This window comes from Gavialis gangeticus, unplaced genomic scaffold (genome assembly GCF_001723915.1).
Source record: "Gavialis gangeticus isolate Ggan-Ray unplaced genomic scaffold, GavGan_comp1, whole genome shotgun sequence".
Lineage (NCBI taxonomy): Eukaryota > Metazoa > Chordata > Crocodylia > Gavialidae > Gavialis > Gavialis gangeticus.
This window is the reverse complement of record NW_017729032.1, coordinates 97,051,178-97,069,607: the sequence shown is the minus strand read 5'-3', so window position 1 is coordinate 97,069,607 and position 18,430 is coordinate 97,051,178. Positions and strand designations below refer to the sequence as shown.

The window sequence follows — 18,430 nt, the reverse complement described above, 5'->3', positions numbered from 1 at the left end:
GAGCCCAGGAGAGGGGAAGGAAGGAAGGAACAACTTGTTTTTCATCTGCCTTTCCTGCTGCTCCAGTTGTACTTACGTCCCTGGCTCCATGTAACTGTTTCTGTGATCCCCTTCCCCTCTCATCCAACCATAACATTTAGACTGATCCCCATCAAAGGAAGAAGCACTTTAAGTTATTTTGTTCAAGTTACTTTGACAAGGGTTTTGCTGTCCCCTTGCACCCAGCTTTCCTCTTTCCACTTTTAAGCTGCAATCCATAAGCGAGTCTAAATAGTTTTTTGTGGTAAAAATCCTTTTTTTTTTTTTTTTTTTTTGAATCTACCAAGGACTGGTGGGGTACTAACTGAGAGCAAGATGATTCTGCAGGTCACCAAGCAAAAAGAGAAAAAGTTGAGAGCTATTACCCAAAACTGCATAGCACATATTTCACCAGCATGCAGCAGCAGCTCAGGGATAGTTCCTGCATCTCATTAACAGAGCAACAGACCAATTAGGGGAAGTTTCCACATGTCTTGAATTAAACAATATGCTATTGTAATGGTAGTCATGTAACTTGTACTAAATATTGAAAAGAAAGAGCAAACAGGACCTGACAGGGAAGATCGCTACCAAATTTACATTTGGAATGGGTAAATAGCAGAAAAGCAAGATATGAGATCTCATTCTCTATGAGTATATACACCTATATGTAGCAGTGTTTTAAATCTCAGACAAGAAATGTTTTACCAAAACAAATTCAGACAATCAGGTTTATTGTTCAGCAATTCATTCTGTGGACATGAATATTTTGCAAAAGGCAGGTAAGGCAAGGAAAAAGTCAACGTAGCATCAGAAAAAATATTTACAAATATACTGTAATTCAACAGAAAACTCCTCCACTTCCTGCATTAACTTGTTTGAGGGAAAGTGATGGTTTTATCTGTCAAAAGTGAAAAGGAGAAACCATTCCCTCAAATGGATTCCACTGTTTGTGTGTAGCACATTATGTCTTCACCACTGAGCAGACTATACTTGGTATCTTAGTTTCAAAAAGCAAATAAACAATTTTAGAAACCAGCATACAGAAAGCAAACACATTGGTGTGTATTTTAATGCAGCTTCATATTACTCTAGAGAACTCACTTTGCAGCATGTCAAAAAATAAAGACAGCGATTGCAAATACATATTTATATTAATTATTCCTATAGTGCTCTATAGTTAAGAGCATAAAAACAGAAATACCCTCTTTATGTATCATAGGAAATTCAGCTACTTAATTATTAGCCTCAGACATACTTTGAAGTTATTACTGATGTTTGTTCTTCTTTGTGCTTTTGAGAGGTTGAGCTCAAAGTAAATACATTTTCCCCAAGATATTATCTTATTGTGATTACTTTCTCATAAATAAAAGTACAGGTATATGAAGGATATAGCCCATGTTCTATGAAATCTAGAAGGGCAAAAAAAAGGTTACTCTTAAAAACACACAATATATATTTATAGATCTACATTAGCAGCAACCACCTCCTCCTCTATCTGTAGCAATGGCTTCATATCTACGTTCGCTTCACATGGAGGTTGGCTGTCCAGCTGTTAAGGAAGGGAAGAAACATAAAAGTTGTTAATTAAGAGCCTTGCTACTGTTCAAATGTTAATTGCTGTTAGTGCTAATGCAAGTTTGGAGCAGTTACACCTTAAGGCTAAACACTTTCTCTGGCTTGTACCTGCACAGCTGTGACTTGCTAATAGAGGGCTGACAAGCAGGGACCCAAGTAGAAGCTACAGGTGTGAGTTGCCACTACAGGGCTGGTGAGCCAGGATAGGCTCCTGAAATGGGAGGTGGAAAGGAAACAAGGGTGGGGGAAGGGTGGTGAAATGAAGTCACCCAGACACTGAAGGATAAAATAAAAAGTAGTAAAAAATAAGAATGAATTTAAAAAGAAATGAAGAGGAAGTAAATTAAAGAAAGTCTCATGTTTAAATAAATTGGGATTTAAGAGTAGGGCATGGGGGTGCTGGTTATGCTACCAGGGGTAGCTGGGAAGTGGGATTGGCAAGACAAATGCTTTTGGGGGAGCTAATGCACCTGTCTGGGAAGTAAGTCCCAGCCCATAGGGATCTGATCTGGACTTCTACCTTATTCCCATCCACCCCTGCCTAGACCCCATTCCTGGACCTGTTCATGCCCTGCAACCTGGCTAGCTGGCACGTGCTAAGCAGCCTGCACACCCCTGAGGGTGGGAAGGTAACACTCCCAGGGGAACAGGAGGGGGAGTTGGCCTGGTGCCAGAACTGCCCCCTGGGAAGTAGAGTTCAGGAGGTGGAAAGTTCAGAACAGGAGGGGAGGGGAGGGGACACTGCATCCTGGGATGATGGAGGACTGAAATATGGACAGCTCATCTGTGGGGAGTCGCACATTAATGAGACACAAGCTGGATAACAGAGAGAAATCTGGCCCAGAATTGCATAAATTTAAACCACCTAAAATGTGCTTAAAACTAGTTTCCAGTGTTAATGCACAGATGATCCAATGGTTAAGAACTCCAAGAACCACTTAAAATTAATATACAAGGCCCTAAAATTACAATGTCTTAGTGAACAAAAAATATACTTGTAAAGTGTTAGTCAAAACAACACCAAATCTATTATAAGTTCTCTTTGCAAAAGTAAAAAAGTATCTTTACACCAATAAAAACTAATACAAGTTATGGATTTAACATATAAAATATAATGAACTAGCCAATTGCCTGTCAAGAATGACGAGGGGGCTGAGATGGAGTGCCGTCACCTAACGCCCCATCTTGTTGCTGTTCTGCATCTTGCAAGGAGTGGGGTGGGGGAGCTGAGGCCAGTGCTGCCTTAGCTCTCCCACCCCCTGTCCAGTCCTTGGCATGGCTTTGGAATCATGGCAGCACTCCCCCCATGCTTGGAGCACTCTGATTGCCTGTTTCCATCAGCCAATCAATCAGAGTGCGAATAAAGCGTTACAGACAGACAGACTTAGACTTTTATAATATTAGATGATAACAACACTAATTACAGTGCTACAGCTAAACTCCGTGTTAGATGTAACTAATGTTTGGGGGGTGGGGGGGGTGTTAATATTTTAAAATTTGGGCTCAGCTGGAAAATAGGATTGGGTTTTAGGGATAACCACCACCAAAACATTTTGGACCTAATAAGCAAACTTAGGTTTATCTAACAGTTTCACGAATTTGGATTTTGTGAAAGAGGTAAGGAAGAACAAAATCAATTCCAGAATCATACATCCGAAGCATCTATATTACTTTTCTAATATTCCAAAGAGGAGGGCGAGGGACAGACATTACACATAAGCCCGTTTAAGTGATTAGTAACTAGTTTAAACCTGTAACAGAACAGATGTTCACTGCACATAAACCAGTTTGAAAATGGCTGAAACTGGCTTGAGAGAAATTTGGCTGAATGTGGTATCAGACTTAACTGATTTGGGTCAAACTGGTTTATGCAATGTCTGTCCCAGTTTAAGATAAGCCGGACACCTTCAGCATCCCGGCATGCTCTGTGGGCTGGGCAGGGCTCTCTGCTCCACGGCAGAACTGGCCCCTCCCCTCTGCTCCCTGGCCAGAGCTCTGGCACAGACTGCAGGCATCTGCCTGCTCCCCCGCTCCCATCCTCATCCCCTCTGCCTTACAGGCACCTCAGCATTAGCTATCAGACCACAGGCTAGATACAACCATGCTGTGGCAGGACAAAGGGAGAATCAACAGGTAGCTGGTAATGTCCCTTTGTTTTCTTAATGGGGTGATAAACACTTATCAATTCCCTGTTGGGCTGCTGGTGGGTGGGGATGACCCCTCCCTACTCAAAGCAGCCTGGCCACACCACCTTCAGCTCAGCACTGGAAGGGAAGGGAGGGCTGCTCTAGCACCTCCCCTTACTTCTTCTAGCCTGAGCTACTGCAGGCATATGCCTGCATTTTCTCAGTCCAGAGAGAATGTCTGTTCAGCTGGAAGCTTATTTAACTTAGGCAGGTTAGACTAACCTGCAAAGACTGAATCAATTCAGGCTCAGGCTTTTTGAATGTCTGTCCCTAGCCAAAGAGATCCATCTTGAAAGCCTTCAGAGATCACATCTCCTGCAGTAACACACTATGAGAAGAGTCGCTTTTCCAGTATCTAGTTTCCAAATTGATTTGCACTTTATGGCTAAGTATACAGACTGTCAAAAAGCCTGAGGCTGAATTAATTCAATCTTCACAGGTTAATTTAGGCTGCATAGATTGAGCCGATTAGCAAGCAAACAGGCATTCACTTTTGATTCCAGAAATGCAGCCACATGCCTGCAGTGGCTCAGACCAGAAGCTGGGGGGCACCACAGCACAGCTGTCTGGCACTTAGCCAGCATGGGTTGTGTATTTGGCTTCCTCTTCCTGCTGCCCTGAGGTCTCTGGGATTTACTGTCTAGACTCACAGCAGTAGGACTCTGCAGGGTTGCTCATCACTACTTCTTCCTGCTTCCAGGTGCCTCTTGGATTTTTAGTTCACAGCTACAGCCAGCACTAAGCAAGCAGAACGGGGCACCCCTGTACTCGGGGGAAGAGAAGTTTAACCCCTACCTCCCTGGCACCAGACTCCAACAGAGGTTTGCAGGGGTGGGGGTGGGGGGGGAGGGTGTGCAGTAAGCCAGCCAGTGAGGCCAGTAAGCCAGCCCTCACTACTTCAGCTAGGGACCAGAGGGGCAGGGCCAGCCCTGCTCTATAGAGCAGACAGCAAAGCTCAGCCATGGCTGCAAAATGCTAGGATGCCGGGGGCCTCTAATTTAATTTGAAACAGGAAGGGGTCTGGGACAGGCATTTAATAAACTGGTTTGACCCAAATCACTTAAGCATGATACTACATTCAACCAGGTTTATCTTAAAATCAATTTCAGCCATTTTGAAACTGGTTTAAGTACACTGAACTTCTATTCTTTTGCAGGTTTAAACCAGTCTCTGGTCACTTACACACAAACTTGTTTAACTTCTTTCCCTAGCCCTGTCGTGTAACAGATTTGAGCTGGTTTCTGATCACTTATATAGGTGTGAGAGTCATTTTTGTCTTTAGCTTATTGGGTTGAAAACAAAAATAAAGTAACCTGACTTCGCCCCCACCAAAAAAGGAAAGAAAAGAAAAGGAAGAGAGGGAATATAGAAAAAAAATGAGTAGTATTTTCTCTTCTCCCTGTTGAGCTTCCCCAGCCAGGAAAGACCTGGATCTAGGTCACAGTTTCTGGCAAGAGCACCATATTGCTTTCCTAACATCAGTGAACAAAATGAGCTCAAATAGAACAGCTACAGCATTTTGCCATGGGAGTATTTCATTCCTAAATGCTTGATTCAAAGGCAGAACTCACCTTAAAATTAAGGAATTGTCTAGTGCTTTCTGCAACAGCAGTGAGAAATGTAATAGCTTATCAAGCTACCACAAGCAACTTCATTGAAGTTAGAATGTTGAAGATACTAATAAAGAAAAAAGCATTACCGTGTCCTTTAATTAAGACATACAAGTAAATCAACCCCCAACTGCACTCATACCTAAATGAATAACCAATCATGAGGCAATAATTCAAGTAATATTAGCAATCGAGAATAACTAATATCTGTGGTACCAGCATAGGTTAAACCAATGACTTTTCCAGAATGTGACAGGAATGCACTAATAAAATTTCGTATTAATTTTATAAATGGATGCGGGTCTGCAATGCAACTGATCTGTTATCAAGACAAATCTATTCAGTTACTGGCAATAATCCTAAAATTCACCTCTCCTAGGCTTTCAAAGACTAAAGTACATTCACTTCATCTCCCTGCTTACATCCATTTCCTTAACAAGATGCTGGTGGCTAGACCAGCACAAGAGTTAAGTGGAATGGAGACAAGAGCCCACAAAAAAAGAAATGAAACAAAACCATCATAAATGAATTTGCTAGTATACTAAGTTTGCACTAAACCGGTCATGTCAAATTTGGATCTGAATGGTGGGGCATCTCGCAGGCCAAGTCTGGAGGCAGCAGGGTGAGCAGTGACAGTGGGGGTTAACACAGATTTCACTCATCCCCTGCCACCAACACATATCCCTGAAGAGACTCCATACGTAGGATTTTGGCAGTGGGCCACCCCCCCGCCCACATTTACTCCAAAATTTCACGCCCCTTTTGACTGGTAAAAACAGAGACACTTGTTGAGCCCCACAGCAAGTACCCCCAGAAAGCAGTACTCACACTTATTCTATTTCCTTACTTTTAAATCTGATATAGCAGTCATTGCAGAAGAGCTCATTGTTTCGGATTCTGACTTCAGCTCCTGAGCCTGATCCTCCAAGGCTGCATTTACAACCCACACACTGTAAGAAACAGCAAGAATCAGCTCCTCTTTACAAACTCTGGGAAACAAAGTTCAGAAGCAGCTCACATTACAAGCCAGCAAAGCCCAGACCATAGACCCAGGATCCGCAAGAGCAAACATACAAAGATTAGTTGATTAAAATGCAGCCAGCCAGATTAGGCTTATCATTTAAGGTGATGACTTGCCAACTCATAGCAGCGATGTACATTCTAAACATGTAAAAAGCAGACGTGATTTAGAGATTAGGTCACAAAAATCTTGTTTTAAGCTTCAGTTTCTCTGAAAACACAAAAAAATGGCACAACATGAAAGCACTTGTTCTTGAAATGGCGATGAGCAATTTTGGCATAGAACATTCAGGTCTGCCACTTGCAGACTCCATGCTGCCGTATCTGCTTTTCATTCTGCTAGCTTGTTCCCACAACCCCATAATTTTCAAAGGCAGCAAGCACTTATGCACAATTATTCTAAGTGGTGTATGGATACATTTAAAAAATAGAAGGTACTTGGAGCTCCAGTCCACTTCAATTGCCAAGAACAAAGTCCTCCATAACATTTCTTTATCAAAGTATTAAAATGTTTAGCCTATTCACTGAACAGAATATTGCTACAGAAGGGTAACTAAACAACACTTCTCCAAGAAGGCATACAGAAGCTTCAAAGTTTCTAGGATTGCTTCACAACTCCCGTTTACCTACTGGATTTACAAAGCAGAACAGTAATCCCCAAGGATCTCAAGCTTTCTAGCTTAAGTGAAAAATGCTACAGTATGTATGTAGGCATCAGGCTCCTCTACAGGGCCTTAAAAAATACATTTAAAACAACCCTTATTAAGTAATAAGTCCAATTCTGCAGCACTCTCTTTAATGTCTTAATCTTAACAGCTTCTCTTTGGGCAGGGTCATGCCTCTAAACTTGCCTATGGTGGCATATGAGAAGAGGTAAAAAGAGCCCTCTAATTCCCCTAAGCAGAGTACACTTCTTACAGGGAACAGAAGGACTACAACATCTCTCCCTTTCCAGGTGGGAAGGAACTGATGAAGCCTCAGCTAAGTTCCCTGCAACATGCCAGTTAGCACAGTGGATCCAGACCAGAGCCAGTGAGCTAGTGTGTGTACGCGAAGGGGGGCAGGTAGAGGTGTAGGGAGTGGGGATGGACACTCTGGGCACTTACACACATGGAGAGCCTGCTCCAATGTGCTGGAAACCCAGTGTGTCAGAGCAGACTTGATAATCGAGTATAATGGAGCACAAATTGACACACTCTGGCATGACATCATGTGTGTGAATGGTGCAACGTGCCTCAATGCTGAGAAAGTGGCAGTGGTGTGCTTTGAATTAAAACACGTTCAACGTGCTTTAGTTCAAAGCACACCGTCGCTATTTTCTCAGCGTGGAGGCGTGCTGCACTGCTGAAGCACATGACATGCAGGAGCTTTTAATTACCATGGCTCATTAATTAAAAGCGCCCAGTGCCACATCAGAAGCATGTATAAAAACATCTACACAATCTGCAACAGCAGTGGAGCTGGCACAGACTACTTTTGCCTGAGCTTGGAGAGAACCAGGAACCAATGGCATGGGTGTCACCCCTGATGTGCTCCTAGAGCAATACAACTGTGCATTATTGTCCTTAACTAAGGGATCTTAGGAAAGTCAAAAACTGACCTCTATTGACTGAGATTCATAAGAAGGACTAGTGGTTTTAGGTGGCTTAGTTCTTGACTATACAACTTGAGACATCTTTCAGAAGGCAGGCAGTTCTTTCACAACAGGTTTTCTTTAGAAGTAAGAACTGTAAGGTAGATCTGAGAGTTTTAATGCTTCTCTAATATTGCTCTAAAATTTAGAAATATTGCAAATTAGAGCAATATTAAAATAAGCATTTAACATTTGCAGATAGGACAGTTGCATGGATACATACATGTAGCACACCTGCGTAAGGAAAGCACGTAGCAAGTGATCAGCAGAGCCCCTGCAACCAAGCGTGCTCCACATTAGCTCCTGTTTCTTCACAGTGTTACTCCTACCTCTCACCTTAAAACAATGTAAATGATAACAAAGACCAAGAGATTCGATGATCATGGCGGCTCCTTTGCCCAGAACGTTATTACAGTATGAACATATTTTCTTCCCACTGATTGACCTGGATACAGAACAAGAATGTGGCTGAGATCCTCAAAACCAACTTGAAAAGGTTTTTAAAAGAATTTAGCAAAGGCAATCAAAGGTATGAGGTGGTGAGAAAAATCACTGAAAGAGAGCACTTGTAAAGAGAAAAGTTAGGTTACTTGGAACTAATATCCAACTTAGTTTGTTAAAATTAATCTGCAAATTAAGAAAAAATAGTAAACATGTACAGATGAACCAAATGAAAATTAGAATTCCTGTCACATCTTTCACATCACTCACAAGACCAAATGCCACTTTGAGGGGAATCTAAAAGAAGGACATTGCTGAGTTTGATAAGCACCACACAGTTTCAGCACTGCTGCCTTATTAGTGATCTCTGGGAAAGTATTATAAAGTCTGCATTTGAGTATATACCCTTGCCAAGTCTCTTCATCTGCACCTTGTTTGATAACAAAGCTGGTTCTGGAATTTAAACCCTTTGGAAAATGTGCCATCTGGAGGTCAATTTCAATGGATCAACCAGGATGTTAGCAAATCAGAAACTGAAAGCAAGAACAAGATAAGCTACCATTTTAAGGGGAAAAATTATCTTATACTATATTTAAAAAAAATTAGGTAGCCAAGCTTTAAAAAAAAAGGGGTGGTAGCTGATACATTTATCAAAATGTTCCAGAGTGCTAGATGTAGGAAAGGTAAAGGAATGTTTTCTAAAGTCTTTGTTAGACCTAGTACAAGCAATCACATGTAGATGACTTCCCAGAGTTATCCACAAATTTGTTTAAAAAAATGACTTGCATAGAACCATCATCTGTTTCATCTCCTATGCCACATCTGAAATTCATTTTGACTTCAGAATAAACTGTAATTCCTTTTTTCCCTTCTGGATTAAAAGTAATGGTCTACACTAACTGTCCAAGGCCAGTAGTAATGAAATTTCCTGAGTGTTCCTTAAAAAGATACTGACCACGTGCCAAAAGACATGAACAATAAAACATAGGGCTTGCACTTTTATTTACTGCATTGCACAGCATATCGGCCGATGCACTATATACACATCGAACCCATTTTCCGATCCAGAAAGTTAGGAATTTCATAGATACAGTGTATAAGTCAGCCTAACTTTTTGGATCAGAAATACGAGGTCGACTTATACCAGTCCCTGCACACCCTCGCTACAGGTCAGGCACCCAGGAAGTGGAGAGGTGCCGCAGCACCGCTCGCAGGGGACAGAGCTAGGCTCAGTGCTCGACTGGCATGGCCCCAACCTCTGTGAGTAGCACTGCCTGGGCTGTGCCAGCTGAGCACTAAACCCAGTGCTGCTCACAGGGGATGGGGTTGTGCCAGCAAGAGCTGAGCCTGGCACCACTTACAGGGGACAGGGCCAGGCTTAGCACTCAGCTGGCATGGCCCCATCCCTTGTGAATGGTGCTGCCTGGGCTGTGCCAGCTGAGCACCGAACCCAGCACCACTCGCAGGGGATGGCGATACAGTGTATAAGTCAAGGTTGAATTTTAAAGCGTTAAAAGTTGGGCTTGAAAACTTGACTTATACACCATGAAATACGGCATTTATTTTTTAAATACTACATTCTTAAAAAAAAACAATAAATGCTAGCAGTACTATCTGGAAAGCATAAAGATACTTTTAGTAGTCATTATGGTAGCCAACAAGTAATAGAATTAAGTGACTAAAAGTTCATCGGTCCAGCTTTTCTTTTCTTTTTTTTTTTTTTTAAACCAGTATAAAGCAGGAGCAACAAAACTATGATAATTATGGAACTGATAATGCTTGGTTCTGCTTGGTGCTTGCCTGAAAGTTGAGGCACTTGGCAAACATGAATTAAACTTTCCAATACCCCTACCGGGTAGAGGCCAGTACAATATAATTATATCCACTCGACAGACATTCAGAACTGGGTTAAGAAATTATGTAGCTCATTTAACATCAATCAGCAAAGTCCACAGCAGCCCTGCAATGCCACCCTCACTGTACCTACTATATCAATGTCCATAGGGTAAGACAGACTTCTGTTCATTAGACTGAGAGGGGCAACTACTTACTTATTCCGTGTCTGAGACCCGGATTGGGAAGCAGAGGTAGGAGACTGAGCACGAGGAACAGGAGATGGTGCTGACGGGAGAGTGTGGGTCGAAGACGCTGTTCTGACAGAGGTGGTTGATGAAGATGTTACATTGGAGGAGGGAGTGTATGCGTAGGCCCGATTTGAAGCAGATCCTGCTGAAGGAGCAGGGCGAGTATAATCTTGACTAGATGAGACAGACTGATTCATCCATGAATGATGTCTCCACGAGCTTGTTCTTGATGAATCAAGATTGTCTAGAGATTCACCTCTGAAACAGATGATTGTTCAGTTCTAATACTCTGATATTATTGCGCAGAATCAATTTCCTGATGTAAAGATTTGTTTTGTAGCATAATATGCTTGTTGATGACCCAAGAAATATTTGTATTAGGCTCATTAGTTACAAGTAGCAAGGTACATAATTTTACTGTGTTGCACTGACCTTTGGAAAAAGTGAACTAAAAAAGATGGTGCAAAAGGCAAAGATAATGGTAGAATAACTTTTGCCACAGCCTTATCAGAGTGAACTAAATAAGAATACTTTGATTAGTAACAGACATCACATAGCGGCTTTGTTTGTACTTTTCTCTAAGGGATACCAGTTTAAAAATAGATCTACCCACTACTAGATAACAATGTTATCCAGAAACCAGCTGTTGGCACAGAAGCTGTGAGCCCTCATGACTGATACCTATTGTCTCCTAAGTGCAAACCAATTCTGAGATGTTATTTAAGCAATAAATATTAGAAAATGAGTTTCAGGCAAGATGCCCATGTGGCAGAACTTAAAAAAACCAATGTACGAGCTTTATTTCACAAATTTTGCTATTAATGTTCTTAATAGTATGGGCAAATACTGGAGCATGTTAACGATTAACTTTTACTATGGCTACATCAAATGAAAAGTAAGCAATTAGGGAAGTATTTTAGTTTCCTAAACAATAGCTCTGCACAGTACTTGTAAATATGTGGTATCAGATAGGATACCATAATACAAGCAAATGTCATTCTTCTGTTAAGACTCAAATTGGCTTAAAAGCTTCTCATCTTTGAAAACAACAATACCTAAAAGGCCCCCAAGCTAAATATTTATCAAGAGCCAAAGTTCAAATTTTCAATGCTGGTCTTACCTCCTCATCAAAGTGCTGTGTACAGTAATGGGTTCCTTATATACACTGGAACTGCGCTGCCTAATCCAGCTGTTGTCTGTATGCAGTGACGTTCTCTTTCTCATTTCCTGAAGGATTTGTTGCCTCTCTGCCTCTGCTTGGGACATGGCAGGCTCTTTCTGAGACCCTTTCTGTGAATCAGATACAGTCCGAGATTTTTCCAAGTATTTGTTGTTCATACCTGCTTTGAATAAGACAAAAATTTGAGGGACAAAGGGGAACAAATTGCAAACGGCAAAACTGGTGTTGCCCAATGTGCTGCATGTTCACAGTCACAATTTTAAAATTTGACTGAGGTGCTAGAGGCATAAGTCTTTCACGTTTGTATTGACCGTCATAAAAGCAGTCCAGTCTAGGAGAGGATGGAAAAGCAGTGGGGAAAAGCCCCTAGCCCATTCCTCAGACTGAGGACCCTGCTTCTGACTCCAGGGGCTCCCGAGTGAAGAACAGACAGGGGGTGGTGCTGCCCCTCTACTCAGCTCCCTGAGACCAGGAACAGGAGCAGCTGGGCAAAGCCCCTGACAGCTTCTCATTCTGGAGACTCCTCAGTAAGAAGTAGGTAGGGGTCTCGTGGCACCACTCCTGCTTGGCTCCTGGAGTGTGAAGAGCCAAGGGGGAAGCATAATATTAATTTGCTGCTTTTACACACAGAATTTTCACATTAAAAAAAAAATCACATAATAAATCATGATACTTTAAACATAACAGTTAATGTGATGTGACATAAGCAAACACTATATACATGCCACAGAATAGAGCTGTATTATTTTCAAGAACAGGGGAAAGCCAGAGGATCCTTTTCTCTAACATACTAAACTACCCATGCTCAATTAGAGGCTTTGGTCCAATAATATGAACCAAAGCCTGACAAAATATGCAGTTGCACAATGGAGCCCTTTCTCTTTTTGCAGAATTTATATTTTCCCCATTCTCTTTACAAGAATTATTTCCTTGTTCAGGATATACACAAACTTACTGTGTTTTAGAGAGGATGCTTAATTTTGCTTTTGTAAATGCATTGCCTTCAAAAATGTCCCTTAAATGAGACACATTTTCTTTAATATCCTGCTACTGTAGTGTCTATCACAATACCCTGATACTATGGTAAAAGGAGACCTCAAATTTTTGGTGTAAAGAATCCTCTGGTCTTTACCTGATATACCTAAACAATAGGGGGAAAGGACAACATTCCTTAAATTAACAGAATTACCCATGATTAAAAGTCAATCTTAAATTAGCAGTAGCTAGTACTTAATCAAATAGTCATAACACATATAGTTCTGCATTAATTCGCTTCACTTTCATTTTCTCTGCCTTTAAATGCTGCTATATCTACAGATTATTTTTTTTAATCAGTAGAGATTTACATTTTAAAATATTTTGGGAGTTATTTTCTCATTAGCTTTAATGATTGAAACATGATTTGAGAACATGATACAGTCATTATGAGCTGCACTCCCACCTTGCTCTGGCTTATTATACTTCATCTGATAAAGCATTTGCCTTCTTGGAGCCTTCTGTTCAGGTTCTTTGGTCTCTTGCTGCATCTTCACACTTTGTTTTTGGTTTAGCTCATCCTGTAGCAACCCTCGGGCGGTACCACCCAATGGTTTCTTACATTGACCTACATTCATGTTTGCATACATAAACCCATTTATTACTCAGACAAATGATGTTAAAACAGTTTCTAGATGCAGAAATAGTATCTTCCATCATTGGTATCTTTCATCAAAACAGGATTTAGTAAGTCAAGTCACCCACATTCACTTTCTATTTTTGCTCGAAACAGATTAGAAAATATCCAAAATTCAAATCCTAAAGAGAATGTTATGAAATGTACTTCTTCCTAACTGCTTAAAAAAACAAAGCCATTGTTATAAAACTATGCAGTCATCTCCTGTTATCCCCACATTCACGAATTAAAAGTTGCAAATTCAGCTATGTTAAAAATACCTTCCCTTAAGTCTTCTTATTACCAGTTCAAACATACTAATGGATCCTGCACCAGGGGTGCTCAACCCCCCAACCCATAGTCCCATGTTATCTGGCCCATGGGACTGACTTGCCACAGGTCTGGAAGACTTGGCTGCAGAAGAACGGTGCCGCACCCCTGCTGCACTTCCTGCTGTACCACTCCAAGACCACCAAATTTCTGGACCTCAAGGGGAACTCTGGGCTTTGTATGCTGAACTGGGAGTCCAATCCCAGGGCAGAGGGCTGGGTGGGGGCCCGGGACCCTGAGGCCCAATCTTAGCACACAGGGGTGGGAGGGGGTAGTGCCAGGCTCTAGGGTCCACTCCTGGTGTTTAAGGCAGAGACGGGACAGTTGCATAGGGCTTATCCAGGCTGCAGACAAACCCTGCTCTACTCATCTGCCCCACAGGCCCAAAAGGTTGAGCACCACTGCCCTATACTATTTTCCATAGATAAACCTATAGTTTCTATCAATCTACTGTGCAAAACCCATTTAAAAAGTCTAGCCATATCCTCAAACTAATTTTTTGGGCTGACAAACTATTTAAAAAAATAATCACAATTAATTCCTAGATTAAAAAAAATAGTTTCAATTAATTGAAATTTTAATCAATCACACAGTTTAACAATAGTCAGCACGCCCCTACCCAACAGCTTGGAACCTGTGCACCCTGCAGCTCCTCCCTGCCACCACCAACAGCGTGCAGCCCCAGCTCTGACCTTGGCCCTCCCAGTGCCCGCTCCCGACTCTCCCCGGCCACAGTGGAGCAGCCAGAACCCATGTGAATAGCTCCAACCCAGACCTGCTACACGCCTGCTCCAGACTCACCTGTCCACGCTGAGCAGTGGCAGCAGCGAGGCATAAGCTGCTGCTCAGCACAGAGGAAAAGCAGCCTCTCCCACTCACCACTGCCAGGCCCTTCTTGCTCCAGCTGCCCAGAGCTCACACCCAGGCTACACTGTGGCTCCTCTGCACTGCTGCCCTGCTGGGCAGCCCAGAGGCAGTGATGATGGCAGCAGAGAGGAGTTACAGGGCAGCCTGGGCACAGGCACTGGGCAGCTGCAGCAAGAAAGGCCTGGCAGCAGTGAGGCAGAAGGGGCTCTTTTCCCCCGTGCCAAGTAGAAGCTTGTGCCTGGCTGCTGCCACTGCCCAGCGTGGGTATGTGAGCCTGGAGCAGGCGAGGGGTGGGCTGGGGTTGGGGCCATGCACATGGATTCTGGCTGGTCTGGAGCTGGTCCACTCCACTGGTCAAAATGATGTGCGTGATTAATGTGATTAAAAAAAATGAACTCATTAATTTGGTTTTTGAGTTAATAATGTAAGTTAACTGTGATTACCTGACAGCCCTACTAATTTTTAGTAAAGCATTTATTCCTTATGATGATGATCATGACAGCAGTCCATACCACTGCCTGAAAAGGAATCCTGCTGGTATGAAAGTTTTTAAAGACCAAAAGGGAGCGCTCCATAACAAAAACTACAGATTTCTCCCAATGATTCTTGCAGCAAGCCTAGTACTTTACAGCTGAAAGTAGAAAATATATATATATTTTTAAAGCATCCAAACTGGATCTAAAGACTGAGTCTTGGGTGATTTGCCATACCCCTCAGATAGTTATCTGAGCTGTTTATTTCCTTGACTTTTAAAATTCTGGTGAAGTGTGATATGTTGTGAACCTGTATGCAGATCCCAGCAATTCTTTTTTACTTTCAAATTATCTTACTGCTTTAACTATCCTTTGAAGGTATTCATGCTTCATAAAAGCTATTGATGCTTCATAAATGAAGGAAAAAAAAGAACAACAAAATTTGAAGTACTCACCGTTTCTGTTTGTGGTGTAATCATCCAATTCTGAAGTTGACCTGGATTTACTTCTAAAAATACAAAAAACATGATTGGTTTCCCATAGCTCCTAGACATGGAACTGCAGTTAATTGTTTCTGATGCTGTATAAATACAATCTTGCTAAATTACAAGGAGTGCTCATAGCCTTAAATCATAAGTGCAGAACCCTTTGGTTAACTGCTGTATACACACAGAGGCCCATAATCCTTGCCTCAAAGAATGCCAAAATTATTAGTTGAAAGGCTGATGAAGATGAGGTACAACCCAGCATATCACATTTCAGGCATGCACTTTCTCCCAGTTTGCACAAGGCGATGTATTTAGCACTTTACACTTTGGAAATGCCACTGCAGCTGAAAGAAAGGTACAAAGCCTTACGTGTTGCATTGCAAACATTTCTTGGGAAACTGCTGTAATTCATCGTGCACTTGTTCACTCTGGGCGCATCCACACGTGCCATTATGGTGTCATTGTTACTGTACTGTCTTTTAGCACTTCCTTTTACAACTGCTAAAATACAGTGAAGAACAGTCCATACTGCACTGTGCATAGTTATTTTTAGGCACTATGTCACTGTAGCGACACGCTATAATGAGGGAGAGCCTCACTATGGCAACGTAGCTGCAACACTACGGTTTTTGCCCACAGATGCTAGGTCGCCACAGAGCATTGCTACAGCAATGTAGTGTCATGTGTAGACACACCCTCTATGAGCTTAGCTGAAGGACATCAGATGTATAAGAAAATGAAGAATAAGTCGATGTGTACTGGCAGCCCAGAGGAGAAGTTTATCAGCACTTTTATATTACTAGCTCTAGCTAATGCAGGCAGATCAATATGTCTCTATTAATACTGAAAAATAAATAAATAACCTCATGTTTTCTGTTTCCAGAAGCAGCAGCTATAACACATTACAGCGGCATCATTGCATGCACATCAGCTATCGAAGCCCTAAGTAAAACTACTGTCTTCCGTCAAGAAGATCTTTGAATGCAGAATGCTTAACATATCTGCATAACATTTCTTGTCCCTCACACTAATTTTCTGTTCAATGTGCTGATTGATCAGTTCTTGCACTGGTGAAGAAGGAAACAGCATACATTGTTCAATTGCTTATAAGAGTAGCAATTATTAGGAATAAGGAAGCCTGACCCGAGCCTTACCTCTAGGCTACCTATACACATGCTTCCTGGTTTTCTCAGTGTTAAGACTGATCAGCTGAAGCTCAATATATCAGATGAAGTACACTACATATCAGATCCAACTCCTAGTAGGCAAAAGCATAACTCAAAAATTACACAAAATAAAATTGCTAATAAGAAGTCTCACTTCATCACACCAAAATGGTTCAGATTTACTGCCAAAGTCAAGACTGAAGTAAATAAAGGTGAAATTATACCTTGTATGGAGATTTAGTGTCAGACTAACCTGTCAGCAAGAAAGTGACCAGATCGATCCTCAATGCTTTTAGGTTCATCATAATGTTTATAAAATCTATAAGCAAAACAAACAAAAAAATAAATAAATGCAGTCACACAGACACACACACAAAACAGAGCACTCTCTCTCTCTCTCTCTATATATATATATAAAAAGTCAAATGGGCAAGAAAGGCCTTCATAAAAATGTTCCCTGTGAATACACTGCTAACATCCAATTCTTAAATGTATCATATTTACTCAAATAGAAGACAACCCAGATTATAAAATGACCTCCCCCAATACTCAAATTCTACATATGGAAAATTTATAAATTTGTTATAATTTTCCAGGTATAGAATCTAATTATTGAAGATCTGCCTTGAATTTGTTCCCCTCATACTGCCACAGCAGAGAAAATAAGTCTAAGTGGTTAGGTAGCCATTTGCTTTCTGCTTCCCCCCAACTTTTTACCTTGGCCGCCCCTTCCCCCTCTTCTTACTGTAAGACCCTGCTCTTCCTGAGTACATGAAGTGAGGAGCAAATTTGAAAACAATAACCTTGAAATTAAACATGACTTTAAAAAATTTCATATTATATCCATACACTTAGTTCATTCAGAATTGATGCATGTTACCTTTTTTGAAACTGCTGCAAGTTTTAGCACAGGTACTCCATAAATACATTTTTGAACAGCACTTGGCACCTACCTTTATGTAGTACAAGCTATATATGATATTAGTCCAAAGCCAAAGGCTCATGATGTACTACATAGTTCATTGGGCTGGGGCCCACCAGAGTCAACAGCATTTCAAGCCATGTTGACCCCACAGCTCAGCACTGCTCACTATGTGTATGTACTGCCCCCCCCCCAACAAAGGATCCATGTACTAATTAGCCCCCAGTCTTGACTGGAGCTAGGTGCTCTTGTCATGAATCCTGGGATGCTCCAAAAAGTTATATGCCAGAGCAAAGCAACCTGGTTTAGCTTTACCACATGGAGGGTGGGGTGGGGCCACACTAATCATATGCACCAAGCTAAGAGATGGGGTGACAGAGGGGTTCTGGATGAACAGTATTCAATAACGTGGCTCACCATGACTTGAAAAGAGTCAGTGGTGAGGGGGACTACCATAGTTCTTATTCAGATGGACTATACTAACCCATTCATGCAGTAAGTTCCCATCAGCATCTTGGCCTTTTGGCTAGTATCAAGCATTTTTGGCACCAAAGGGAGGGTATCAGGGCTGGCTCCTCCCCTGTCTGGCCCTCCCAGTGCTGGCCTGGTACTAAAGTACCTCTAGGCCCAGTGCCATTTCCCTGCAAAAAGAACACCAACCCATTTTTTTTTTTTTTTTTTTAACTGCCATAAAAATGGTTCCCATCAGCAGGTTTGCCCAATATGGGCCACATGTTTTATAGTCATGCTCAGTGTTGGCTGCATTTAATCAGTTTCACAGTT

At 41.7% G+C, this 18,430-nt stretch overlaps 1 protein-coding gene across 13 annotated transcripts in view; it reads right to left on the bottom strand.

Moving 5' to 3' along the window:
• Nucleotides 1–731: 731 nt before the first annotated feature.
• Nucleotides 732–18,430, bottom strand: part of LMO7 (LIM domain 7) — a 167,889-nt gene continuing 150,190 nt past the window's right edge. For 6 of the 13 annotated variants that reach the window (XM_019524710.1, XM_019524705.1, XM_019524712.1 and 3 more), the window contains 8 exons: nucleotides 16,979–17,044; nucleotides 15,527–15,579; nucleotides 13,192–13,353; nucleotides 11,691–11,913; nucleotides 10,538–10,828; nucleotides 8,382–8,490; nucleotides 6,240–6,342; nucleotides 732–1,570 (listed from right to left, as the gene is read on the bottom strand). In XM_019524710.1, coding sequence (XP_019380255.1) covers nucleotides 1,548–1,570; nucleotides 6,240–6,342; nucleotides 8,382–8,490; nucleotides 10,538–10,828; nucleotides 11,691–11,913; nucleotides 13,192–13,353; nucleotides 15,527–15,579; nucleotides 16,979–17,044 — 1,030 coding nt within the window. In that variant the 3' untranslated portion in view covers nucleotides 732–1,547. The remainder of the gene's footprint in view (nucleotides 1,571–6,239; nucleotides 6,343–8,381; nucleotides 8,491–10,537; nucleotides 10,829–11,690; nucleotides 11,914–13,191; nucleotides 13,354–15,526; nucleotides 15,580–16,978; nucleotides 17,045–18,430) is intronic. The other 7 variants (XM_019524714.1, XM_019524718.1, XM_019524717.1 and 4 more) reach the window with 5 other exon arrangements.